This window comes from Tubulanus polymorphus, chromosome 7 (genome assembly GCF_964204645.1).
Source record: "Tubulanus polymorphus chromosome 7, tnTubPoly1.2, whole genome shotgun sequence".
Taxonomy (NCBI): domain Eukaryota; kingdom Metazoa; phylum Nemertea; class Palaeonemertea; order Tubulaniformes; family Tubulanidae; genus Tubulanus; species Tubulanus polymorphus.
In genome coordinates this window covers 3,166,273-3,179,097 of record NC_134031.1, presented here as the reverse complement: position 1 = coordinate 3,179,097, position 12,825 = coordinate 3,166,273, and the positions used below count along the sequence as shown (strand labels likewise).

Genomic DNA, 12,825 nt, shown 5'->3' with positions numbered 1-12,825 from the left:
TCAAACAGGTCGTTATGTAATATCTTCACTATTCACATCCCCCAGCACGGTATAAACGAAAGTAGGCTTGAGCGTCACATATTATTTGAGGTGTAATTCTTTCAGAATAAATTGCCGATCATTTTGCTTTTAACCCCAATTCTCGATATCTTCTCGGGACGCACGTTCGACCCTGCCGAACTCCACAAACACTCACGAGTCGCTGTAAAGCCATTGTCCTCTCTCCACCGTCAGCAAAGTATACATAGCCTTGTGTATTTACACCATTTTCATGAAAATCGCGACCTGGATATCAAAACCCGACGGCGGACGCGGAGAAAACAAATCTTAAAAAACGATCATCATTTTAGATCACCTCACGGCATTATTTCATAAATGATAAAATGGGTTTTACCGCCTTCGATCAACAACACCCTACCCTGAAAATCAAGCAAATTCGTGTACGTAACCGTCTGAACTACATCGCTGCTTTTTTCGAACAATTCTTTTTGTTTGCATATCATAGCTGCGACTACTATTATGCGCGGCATAATTGCATTAGCGACATCAACACGCAGCGCGGCCCCGCCGTCTGTTGTGTTACGAGCTGTTGAGAGTTCGTGTTGTGGCGTGGTTGTTTTGCATTGCACGGCGCAGACGCAGCGGGAAAGAACGAAGAGCGCAGATAGCTGTTGTAGAAGTAGAGGCGGCACGAGAATCAATTTTCAAAAGGAGCGATCTGAAATATTTTCGGATTTAGAATCGAAACGAGATGGTTAGAAAGGCGTATTCAGTCGTTTTGGTCGTTGCATTGTCGCTTATCGGACTTGCAGTAGGTAAGTGCAAAACGAAAACTGGGAAATAACTTGAAAATACGGGGGGCGTTGTTCATTTCTTTTTTGGTCCGGTGTTGGAGTTGCAGGCCCTACAAAATGTATTCTGATATTTCACCATTTCTATGCATCCGGAGAAGGAAGAACCGATGATTCGGCGGTATCCTGTACCACCCTCCGAGCTTGCCTATGATTCAAATTTCATTTCGTTAACAAAAGGCGTCGTTGAAAATTCTCGAGAAAACGCATTGCTAGACTATTACCTAAGCTGGATTTTTTAACGAAAGACGAATGTCGTAATACCCGTTTCGACGTTCAAAAAGCCAATGCAAACCGGATTTCAAACCGGAGTAAACAAGAATGAATTGTTCGTCTAGTCATATTCATGTATTCTGTATTTACGTAATCGTAAAGCTAAAGAACACGATAAATTCAAAGCTACCTGTACGAGCGTTTTTGAATAGAAAAAAAATGGAAGTCTAATTTTATTCATGGATCGATATCTTCGTCGGTCGATTATCCAAGATGTCCGACCCTGGATAAGAAGCCAGTGACGCCAGCTGCGATGTTTATAAGAGCACGCTAGCCGCGCGTCGAGGGTTTCAGTTCGTCAAGCATCGTCGTTGATCTACATAGTTTTTATTTTCAAATGTTAATAATACGACGATTGTCGGGTGCGAAATCTCGCGGTACCTAACAGATTTCTAATCGATGACTAGAAAGAGAGTTTGTTTTACAGCGAGAAAACCTCAGCGGCAGGTTGGCGGCGGTATGGCGAATCGCGTGTTATTTTGTTTTTGTAAAATGCTTTAATCGATGCCTTCAAATGATGGCGACTTGCGGAAACGAGCCGCGAGTTCAACTAAAGCGAAATCTTCGTACGGTGTGTAACAAAATGCAAGCATCCGGCAAAACTGGGGATATTGTGGAATGTCAAATCGAACGAATTCCTTTTTTTCGGAAATGTTATCGGGACCGGTTTTATAGAATGTTTTATAGAATAATGTATAACTCGGGGGCTAACTCAAATCATTTTCAATTGAGTTAACCCCCGGTTTAAAGCGGTTACCAGTCTATCAAACCCGCCCCGATATACTGAGGGAGAACTTTGAAAAGCCGATTTTCATCGAGTTTCAGAATTCCTTTATTTATGTTCGTTGTCGAATATTGGAAGCACTCTCCCAGATTCATCGTCGCGACGCGCTGAATCGTGATATTATTTCACTCCTAAATTCTAAATTGGAATTCATGTGCATTGGAGTGACAATTAGTTGATTGCTCCAGAAAAAATACATTTGCGTGGAGCACAAAAACAGGTTCATACATACACGCGTTCATGCATTTACAGATTTCCATATACAGCTTAAAGAAAAAAGAGATGCACAAATACTTATACAATATGTAAATCAATTAACCATGGTTCATATAGGCGGGCATGGATAGAAACGATAAATATTTAGTATAAATTAAAGGAACTTTACAAAAGCTGTTCGCCCTTAGAACTGTATGAATCTGTATGCACCTGGGTCTTATTCCAAAATATGGACAAGCATCAGGGACCAAGGACTTCCTCTACTGTAATCCACGCTTTCTCTAATAACCAATCTAAAGACGAACTCGAATAATAAGTTGTGTCCGCAGATATCGACCGGTACGAGTGTGACCTTATTCCGTGTCAACGTCGAGTAACATCGAACATGGACGCTCGATGATACAAGATTGCAGCATGGTCGTAAACACAGCGTATAACGACGCGCATCATAACGCGACCTTGAGAAAATGCGCCAACGATGTTTCTCTTTCATCGAATGACTCACTCGCCAGGGATCATCATCTCGCGGATTAATAAAAACCTCGCGCCGAGGACACGTCGTCAATCATCGATACTAACTGATTTTGTTTTGTGCCATCCGGTAATGCTGGATGCCTGATACGGTAAAAACCTACGAAACAAAAAGCAAAGATCCGAAAGGTTTCCTCGAGCTATTTTGACATTCGACAATATCCCCAGTTTTGCCGGATGCTTGCATTTATTTTGGTTACACCGTACGAAGATTTCGCTTTAGTTGGACTCGCGGCTCGTTTCCGCAAGCCGCCATCATTTGAAGGCCTCGATTAAGCCATTTTACAAAAACAAAATAACACGCGATTCGCCATACACATATCATATACAGCTGTCGTGGTCTGGAGAAACGCGCACGAGTCTCTCAAATAAACGTCCGCGTGTCAATCGATATAAAACACGCTCAATATTCAATGTATACAGATGTTCAATACCCAGCGAGAAGTGCTCGTAGTATTTCAAATAAAGCGAACGAATTGTTTTCAAATATCAAAACATATTAACGTGTGTGATACGATAGAGAGACCTTGAGAAAATACTGAAATCAAAAATTGCCATCTCGGCGTACGTTTCGTAATCAAATCATCATGATCATGCTTATTTTCACTACATCTCTATGTAAGCAATTTTAAACTGTATGAACGATGGAGGAGCAATTTCGATCCTAACTTTGTGGATGGGTTGAAATGGTTCTTTTATTAGCGGTATAAGGGAAAATCGTATCGTTACGTCGACGCAACCGATAACGAAGGCCGTTCAGACCTACATGACGGGCTACCTCGTTGTTTCACAAATAATGTAACATTTCGACGATATCGTCGCATCAGCATTTTCAACCTAACTACCTGCAAAATTAGCAGTAGCTGCGTAACTCGGTATGAAACCCAGTCATATTGCTCATTTTACTTCCTCGTCAATATCGCAAAATCACATTGCGCGCGCGCGCAGTGCTGGTTTCTATTCAGTTCCCACGTTACATGGGTTGACAGCAATGACTCATAGAGCCGCACCATTACCGCTACCACCCCCACTCCCTCCGATATATAATCCCGCACCAGCGACGTGGGGTGACGCGTACCACTTGTCGATATGCTACAAACACTATTCACATCGATGTGAACCTGACAGACATTTCTCCGATATATGGTACTTAATATATGATGTTGTTTTCAAGCGATGGGACATGACAGACCGAAGCCAATAAACTGGTCGCCATCACCGCAATGACCGAAACACGATAGCATAGCCACTTCGCAAAAATAGTTCTGACTTATTGAAAAGCATGAAGCTGATTTATGAGTTTTCAGTCTAAGGTTTTTAGTCTTAGCCTTTTTAACTCTTGGAGGAGACGGCTTCGTTTCAAGCCTTTATATCTATGTAGGCATAATGAATTTATTTTCCACATGTTGATCGTCGTTTGTGGAGACAGGTGTTACGTAAAGATATCAATGGCGATCTTCCTGAAATTGCCATTTGTCACACAATACAAGATAATGTTTCTGACGAATTGACTATACGAAGGAAGCATGAAGTCGTGTTTGGGAGCCCATTGGCCATCGGGCTTTGATTGATATATCCGATCCCCTAACAAATTCGGGGATATGCGTTCGTATTCTGGCATCATGGACATCAACCCTAATTTTTCGCTAGGTCGTATGTGCACTTTCAGTTTAGTTTTAAAAAGGGTTTGCGGTGTCGTTTGGTATATTAGCTGTCAAATAAAGTTTATCGAAATCCGATATTAACTTCAATACATACATGTTATGCATATCTTAAAATAATCTTTAAACAAGAATTTCTAAGATCTCTTAAGAATGTGATATCGTTGATGGGTTTTTACACGTAGTCAATCTCAACCTTCGACCAGTGTATGTGGTTAAAGATAAAGCCGACGATGAAAGTCACTATATCATGATACCGACCATAAACAACGACATGAAAAAAAAACAATGAAAGGTGGCGAAATACAGCGAATCCAAAAATAACATTTATAACGAGCAGTATAAGCATCGACCTCGAACTTGAAACTTTAGCCAATATCATATTGAACGATATAAAATTTGTTTAATGATTTTACGGCAAACTTTGCACGATCGAAACTCGCACTATCACCACAGAATCCTAATATATTCTAAATGATTCTCCCATTTTAGGCCAGACGAAGTATGGTCTTCCTGTGATAGATGGTAAACCCCACGCGGTCGTAACCACTATTTTGGTAAGTATATCATTAGCAGTTGTCGTATTCACTGAAGCACTTAAAGCCTAGAGTTTTTCCATAAAATGTACCGATACGTTCTTCCGAATGATTTTTTTCTCGGTGTCTCGAGTATTTTCGATGTACTACCGATAGTGCACTATTTCAATATAAACAGAAGAAATTGCTCGCTGCAGTAAAACATCCATAAAAGCAGAACAAATATATGAGTAAATCGTGAGAATAGGCCGATAAAAACGAACCGCCATTACCCGTGGATGGTCTCGAAAGCTTTGTAGATAGCGGCGGAACATTTACACAAAGGAAACATAATCAACTGAATTCAGACAGTGTCAACAATGTCATCAAAATGAGAAAATAGAAAAAGAGAACAATCTTGATAAGGTTGAAGACGTGATTTACATTGAATTTAAGGCGTTTAGTGACACGAATCTACAGCGTTTGCGAATCAATTACTTAAATGGAATGAAGAATTTGAACGGACGATTATGATTTCAAAAGTCCTGTACTATCTACATAGCTTAAGCCCAGCGCACATGACGCATGGAAACACGGAATCAGGATACAGTCATGTTTCCGAGCGTTTTGGGGACAATATTGAGTCGTGTTTGTTTCCGTGTTTCTGTGTTACCGTGTGTTACATGTTTCGCTGCGTCGTGCGGGTAGGCACTAAGCACCACATTTTGATAGTATGTAGGTGAACCTACCACGCGCCTACATAGTAGGCGAACCTACCACGCGCCTACATAGTTCTCTATCATTATATCTAGTATTAATTGCATCCAGAGCCTTTTCTTTGACTGTGACACCGCACGGCACAGTTCTCGCCGCGTTTATTTATGACATCAGAATTCACATCGTGTATTATATCTCGACGTATGGTTATTAACACAATTTTCGGCTCGAATTTACGCCGTAAATCTGTGCGTTATAGATGCTAATTTCGACGTGTAATCGCGCGGTCGTTAGCGTGTAAAAATAGGATGAATCTTACTCAACGAGCGCTAATGTAAAACCGGCAGCGATAGAACCATCGCACGTCGGTTAACCCTTTCATTCGTGATCGCATTTCAATCGCTGCGGGAAGCTGAGTCTGTTTTAAAAGATTGGACGGTATCACCCTGAACTGTGCGCATCAAAGAAGTTGATACGATTTCCCAGGGAACAATCTTGAAATTCGCGCCGAATAGGATTTTCGAGGCGAGCTTGATCAAGCTAGAGGGAGGCGACTGGGGATTAATGTCAGTTCACCACAGCCCAGAAAGGCCCAGGCGATGGGGATGAATAGAACCCCTAATTTAAAGAAAAGCCATAAGATAATTTCGACTTTTCTACTCAAATCCTATAAACCCAAAATGGCTCATAGCATTTGAAACGTCAAAATCCTCTTTAAGAGTGTTACTTTCGTGGTTTCGTTCTTCAATCAAATTTTAGACGGTCGCTTGTGCTATGATAACCGACGAGTTTATCGGAGGTCTACTATCATTATCAAGAATACATAATTCTTATAGATTTTTGTTATTATCTAATCGTTCGAAGATGTTAACAAGCAAGACCACAGCTTTACAATCTAATTTGGCTTAAAATCTACGATCGATGTCTGGAATATTTTCCAACTTCAAGACACGTTCGACACCCTTCTCGTGAAAGCGATAAAATACGTGTTGGTAATCGCCGCAAATAAGCGAACACACGGCACTCATTTGTCTGGCGCTATGATACGTATAATATGCGGGGTTATTACACACGAGCGCGTATGAATACCTCTTCAGCGTCGGCGGCGACGATTTGCGAGGAGCGTTCTTTTATTTGATGATGCGGGCTTCGTTATATCGAAAATTGGGTCGACTGATCCTTAAAAAATGAATAGCCGACTAGCATATACATAAAATCCAGTCGCATTCGCGTGACAGATTAAACAAAGCATTTTTCCCGTGCACTTAGATAAACATATGGCGCATTTCTTAGCGAAAGAGATTGGGAAAAGAAAAGTTTTTAAATGGTGCGGGGTATTGTCATTTCGGTGCATTCCCTAATCTGCGTCAACTTTCTCGTTGTGGATAACCGATTATTCTAGATAATTCAACCCTAGTCACTGGGGGTATTTTCAGTTGGTTCGAGGTTTCTTTTTCCCCTTATGGGGACAAAGGCCAGAGAAGTAAGGGTTTACAACAACTAGTCACATTCCCTGACGCGAGAATTCACAAATTTGAAATGTATCTATTTCCTTTCAAAACAAAAATAAAAATTTAGCATTATTCCTTATGTCACATTCGGTTGCACTTAAGTTTGCAAAGTTTCGCCCAAGATTCGAATCCTTAAAAAATAAAAAATACATGTAAATAAAGCCAATTGAATATAGAAACTAAACCAGAAAATATTCGTGCGAAGTTCTGAGGAAAACTGTAAATATTCTAAAACTTTTTTTCAGGAAAAGCCGTACTTGGTTGAGAGTACAAATGCAGGCGCCAAAGGTAATGACCGATACTTCGGTTATATCAAAGACCTACTGGACGCTATTGCCAAGGATATGACGATAACTTACGAGATAATATTGGTTAAGGATGGAAAATACGGCTCTCAAGAAAACGGTCAATGGGTCGGAATGGTCGGCGAAATTACTCGTGACGTAAGTTCGAAACAGATATCTATCCTCTGCGCGAGTCTAAAAAATGCTAAAGAAATCCAAATTCTATTTATTTTATCGCCTCTATACATACAAATAGTTTTAGAACTAGATCCAGGGGAGGAGATCCGCACATTAGAACAATCTCCTTGTTGGCTAAAGTTCTCATTCCATGTTTCATTTAGTGATAGGCAGTAATGGGTACAATTTTTATATGCGGGATGATCAAAACGGTGCTTGGAATGAGCTAAATTTCGGCAGAGCCTGGGGACCATATCCTTCTAGTGTGACGCGTTGCGATCAGTTTTCCGAATCGACTTATGGGTTAGGGCTTTCAAAACGGAGAATCATTAATGTCATAATCCCCATGCCATACGGAATTGACATGGGTATAGAAGCTAGAGGCCTAAGTGGATGTCGTCGTTTTAATAGACACAGATTGATTCGATTTTTCAGGAAGCGAACATTGCCGCTGCAGCGCTGACAATCACGCACGAACGCGAAAAAGTCATCGACTTCACGACACCTTACATGCAAACAGGAATCGTCGTCGGCATGAGCAAAAAGACGAACTTCGGTTCGGAGACTGGCTCTAAGGCTACGATGGCTTTCTTCCTGTCGCCGTTGAAGTACGGTGTATGGATTGCCGTTATAATCGCCTTTGTTGTGGTACGTATATCAAAAACAAGTTGCGGACAAAGAAAGGCGAGAGTGAGGGAGGGAGGGTGGAAGGTAGGGGGAGCGAGTGAGGAAGGGGGGAATAAGGTCGCATTTTGAGTTCCAATTGAGAAGGTCGTCCGATGGAAAATTTACCAGTAAAACCACTGCAACGTACTGCCAAAATTCTTAGGAGAAATATACCAGCCCTCGAACGATAGTTGAACTAGCACTTATGTTCAGGCGAAGACTTGTCTATAAAACTGCTATCGATTTACCAATGGTGCTCGTGCATCTCTAGTTCGGGAAGACGCCGTCGCCATCAAGTGACAAATGACATCGCTTCTTAAGCGCGTGATTTTTATGCGGAGATATCATTATTACATTGATGTCACGGCTCACATCATACACGGCTGATACATCTCTAATCTCCAGTGAAAGCATCTAAGATGACTAAATGCCTTTCATGTTTTTATGTTCGGTATTTCCTTCATCTTCAAACATGTTACAATCCATTATTTTTCTAACGGGTTGATAGAAGACCTATAATGCTTTGTACGCGCGCGCGATGTAGCAATATTCAGAACGCTCGAATGATGTTAATAAAAGTTCCCCATTTTTCCCTCTCAATTCAGGTCGGCGTTATTCTGGCATTGTACATGCATTTCAACCCGTACGAAACGAAGCAAGAAGCGACGAAATACGATAGATTCGCCATCAATAAAAGCTTGTGGCTGATGTTGAGCAGTCTTTTCTTACAAGGTGCAAGTTAGAAAAGATATATACGATCATTAGCCATTTAAATCTATGATACCTTGTATGCATTACCCGCAAAGTCCCGAGTTCCTATGCCTGCAGCTATGTTTGGACTTCAATTCCACATTTCTAGCGTTGCGTGTTCAATAATTGGTTAATTTACTCACTACAGGCTTGTTCCATTGGGCATCCCGAGATTTTCATGGCAACACCAACACTCACAAGATTTATAATGCTTCAAATGAACGCAAATTTCCAGCTAAATTTCCAACTTCTCGTTTTTCACTTCTTTAGAGCAAAACTTTGTCATGTAGTCATGTAATTATGGTAATTTTGTATATTTCCATTTTAAGGAAATATGTGTTACTTGCTATCGTTTTATGTTTAACTTTAAATCTTTCTGTTTTTCCTTCACGCAATCATATAACTTTCAAGGAAATAAACGTATGTTATTTTCTCTATGGCAGGTAGTACAATCCGTCCAGCAGCAATTTCAGTCAGAATTCTGGTCGCCTTCTGGTGGTTTTTCAGTCTTGTCTTCCTCGTCACCTACATTTCCGGCATGGTGCGAAGCGCCGCGACCCTCAACACTAAACCACGCGTGAGCAGCGTCGAAGAACTGGCGAGTTCCGGCATCAACTTCGGTACCGTTGATAAAGGCTCGACGTACTCGTTCTTCCGAAACTCCACCACCGAAACCTACAAGAAGATGTTCAAGAATCTGCAAGTAGCCAAGACGGTAACCGGAGGCATGAACCGAGCGCTCAACGAGTCGTATGCCTTCATCGGCGAAGAACCAATGATCGAATATACAACTCGTCGAAATCCCGAATGCGATTTGGTTATCGTCGGACGCCCGGTGAACAGCAGAGGTTACGGGTTCGCCGTGGCGAAGAACTCGCAACTGAGAAGTCGTCTGGACATCGCCTTGCTGAGAATGCAAGGTGAAGGCAAGCTGCACGCGCTCAACCGCAAGTGGTTCGTTTCCGGTGAAAGTTGCAAGCGATTCCGCGTCAACGACGAGCAGTATATACCGGCTAGTGGTGGTAAGATGTACGGCGACACGTCGGTCGGTTTGGACGAGTTCGGCGGCGCCTTGCTCGTACTCATCATCGGTATCATCATCTCGTTGATCGCCTTCATAATCGAGATTTGCATTCATAAGAAGAAAAACTCGAATAAAGGAAAGGTAAGAACTAGTACGACCAGTGACTTATTCCGTTTAGTAAGTCAAGAATCCGAAATTAACCTGGGCTAGTGTTGCCAGACCAGTCTTACGACGGAATTGCGTAGTCAACAAGACAGTGCAACTTAGCTTTGGGGTTTAAAACATAGACGAGTTGCACAGTCAGGTCTATACTGTCTAAACGCATTTAGAGCAGAATATCATTTGTAATAACCAATCTAACAACGAATACTTTCAGGACCATTCTGTGCCATACAACAACGCTCTTTTAGTAGTGTAATAAACCCTTACTTTGCCGATAAAATTTGTACATATTCTACCTTTTGATCAACTTTACATTTCATTAAGGCCGATGAAAACGATGCCGGAGAAGCTGAAGAAATGAAACTGAAAACCGACGAAGAGGCTCAAGCGTAAAGCAAATGAGAACAGAAGAACTGGGAGATGTAAAAGGAATTTCGTCGTAACAACAATGAAGAATAGGCAGATTATAACGTGAAATGGTCACAATGAAGGAATTCAATAAACTAAGATCCGCAATCGTACAAGAAAATGTGTATTGACTAATTTTACGAGCCTTGTCTGAAATTATACGCGGACAATACAGGGGGATGTTCCATATATTCATCGGTTAAAGTTTTGACTTTGGAATTCAATGTGTTTTGAAGAATCGATGTAACGCATTTGATTCCCATTTGGTTTAAGAGTTTAGACTCTGGGACTCGGATCGCGACTTAGCAACTGGAGCCGGATAGCATAAAGAGTTAAATAGCCTCAAAGTCTATAGCTTCTAAATTCTGCTTGATGAAAACCCTCAGGATTATGTAATCTGTCGTATTTCACTTTTCTAGGTGTGTTACAAAATTTACTCGTATTTAGATGAACGTTTATCTGCCGATTCGCGACTACGACGCATTCGATTAAAGTTTTGAAATAAATAATCGGTTTCTTGTCAATATGAATATTAGTTAGCGTCTAGCTTTACCATAGCACTCAATAGATATGTGTACTTATATGATAGAAATTTTTCGGACGATTTACAAAAGCGATTCCTCGGTGCAGACTCAAGTACACTGAGATTGGACTGGTCGGCTGTGTAGGGCCAACAGTGCCATCATGACCGTGGAATTGCAAATATGCGCAAATATAAGCGAATTTTATTCATTATATGTCATAGGATATTCAGCGTGTCTCATTTATCATAAGTAAGCTTCAATTTTTATTCGCAGTCCACCTCGAGGTGTGTGCCGTTTAGGGGTATTTTTTATCGATCGGATTTTAGATAAACTAGGAAAAAAAACAATGCTTTTCGAAAAAAAAAATCAGTCGTATAGATTTTTTGTCGTGGACGATACAACGATATTTCTATCATCGTATCTAAGACGGCGTGGCGTTTAGCGTGTTCTTCTCGCGGCAGCAATGTTAAGAACGTTTTTCTCTGTAAATCATATACATATATACAAAGCTATTTTAATTGAAATTGAGAAAAATGGTAAAGTACTATTAGTTATAGCGATGTACTCATATATACATATATATATATATATTCTATAAAACGAATATTTCTTGTTTGATTATATTTAAAATGACCACTTTATATTATATTATGATATTACGATATTAATTAATACATTATATATTTTGTACGCGTCCTCGTGTTAAAATATACATATTATATGTACATGTATGTCTATATGGCAATTTTATGATAATATCGTGTGGAAGATAGATAGAAATGTTATTGCGCTCTATGGGTTTGGTTACTTTGGAATATGGAAAAATATGACGTTTACTAAAGAATACATATATTGTGTGTCTGCCTCGGCGTGAAATGAAGCTCCGCATTTTGTCAATTCCACAATATTATCATAAAGGCCTCGAGCAAATTTGTAGGAATCTTTTTCAGAAAATTCACAGATGCTGAAATATTTCGACTGAATCTTAAAAATCATTTAAAGAATAACGGACATATGACTATTTTGCTACTATTCTGAAAGGTTTAACTGGCGGATACTTTCTACGAGCCACGCGAATGAGACTATGTCGTTTTTTCTGGAAATTTTACATATTATAATATTTTCCATCAGTGTTTGTATAATACGATGTTTTAAAGCATGCATTTTACCAAACTATGCATCTTTGCCACGAACGTTCTTCGTAAAATCTGATTCGTTCTATAAAGTAAGCACTTATAATAGTACGGGAATTCAGAATGAAAGTTTCGATTCCGTGGCGTAAGACGCAACATAATTCCGTATGTTTAATGATATGTCTACGGCTAGTGAATTGACATTTTGTCTGCGAGTTCGCCAAACTACACTATAACATAGAATGGAATATACGAGGGCTGTCTTTATATCAAATCATAATTATATGTGAACATTGCATTACATTTATAAATGAATGTGAAATAAATAAAGCGTCGTCATTTCATTGTCTATTTTTCGTGCTTTTTACGTGATTTCGGACTGAAAAAGATATTACTGGCGCGGTTCGCTGTCTTATCATGAAATACCAAGTGAAGCATTCTCGCCCATGTCTTATTGCTAAACTAAAAGGAACACCTAAATATCTTGCAACCGTGTAGTATGTAATCTAACGATGACATCATATTGGCCGTCAAATGAAGAAGCGATTTATACGATAGTTTCTACATCCTCATTGTCAGTTGAATGTTAATTGATTACGGGTTGGTGCTCGTCGCTTCGTCTCCTTGACTGAATGTTT

General features: G+C 40.2%; 1 protein-coding gene across 1 annotated transcript; it reads left to right on the top strand.

Annotated features, from left to right (window-relative positions):
• Positions 1-547: 547 nt before the first annotated feature.
• Positions 548-12,536, top strand: LOC141908211 (glutamate receptor ionotropic, kainate 2-like). Its single transcript, XM_074798129.1, has 7 exons — positions 548-815; positions 4,809-4,873; positions 7,305-7,502; positions 7,956-8,168; positions 8,792-8,918; positions 9,380-10,101; positions 10,447-12,536. The coding sequence occupies exons 1-7, from the start codon at positions 752-754 to the stop codon at positions 10,513-10,515; spliced, it is 1,458 nt and encodes a 485-aa protein (XP_074654230.1). The 5' UTR covers positions 548-751; the 3' UTR covers positions 10,516-12,536.
• The last annotated feature ends 289 nt before the right edge of the window (positions 12,537-12,825 follow it).

Excerpts from the sequence above, each read along its gene's own strand:
- LOC141908211 (XM_074798129.1), top strand. The coding sequence starts at position 752 with ATGGTTAGAAAGGCGTATTCAGTCGTTTTGGTCGTTGCATTGTCGCTT. Across the intron at positions 8,169-8,791 it reads TTATAATCGCCTTTGTTGTG|GTCGGCGTTATTCTGGCATT; the intron begins GTACGTATATCA and ends CTCTCAATTCAG. Across the intron at positions 10,102-10,446 it reads AAAACTCGAATAAAGGAAAG|GCCGATGAAAACGATGCCGG; the intron begins GTAAGAACTAGT and ends CATTTCATTAAG.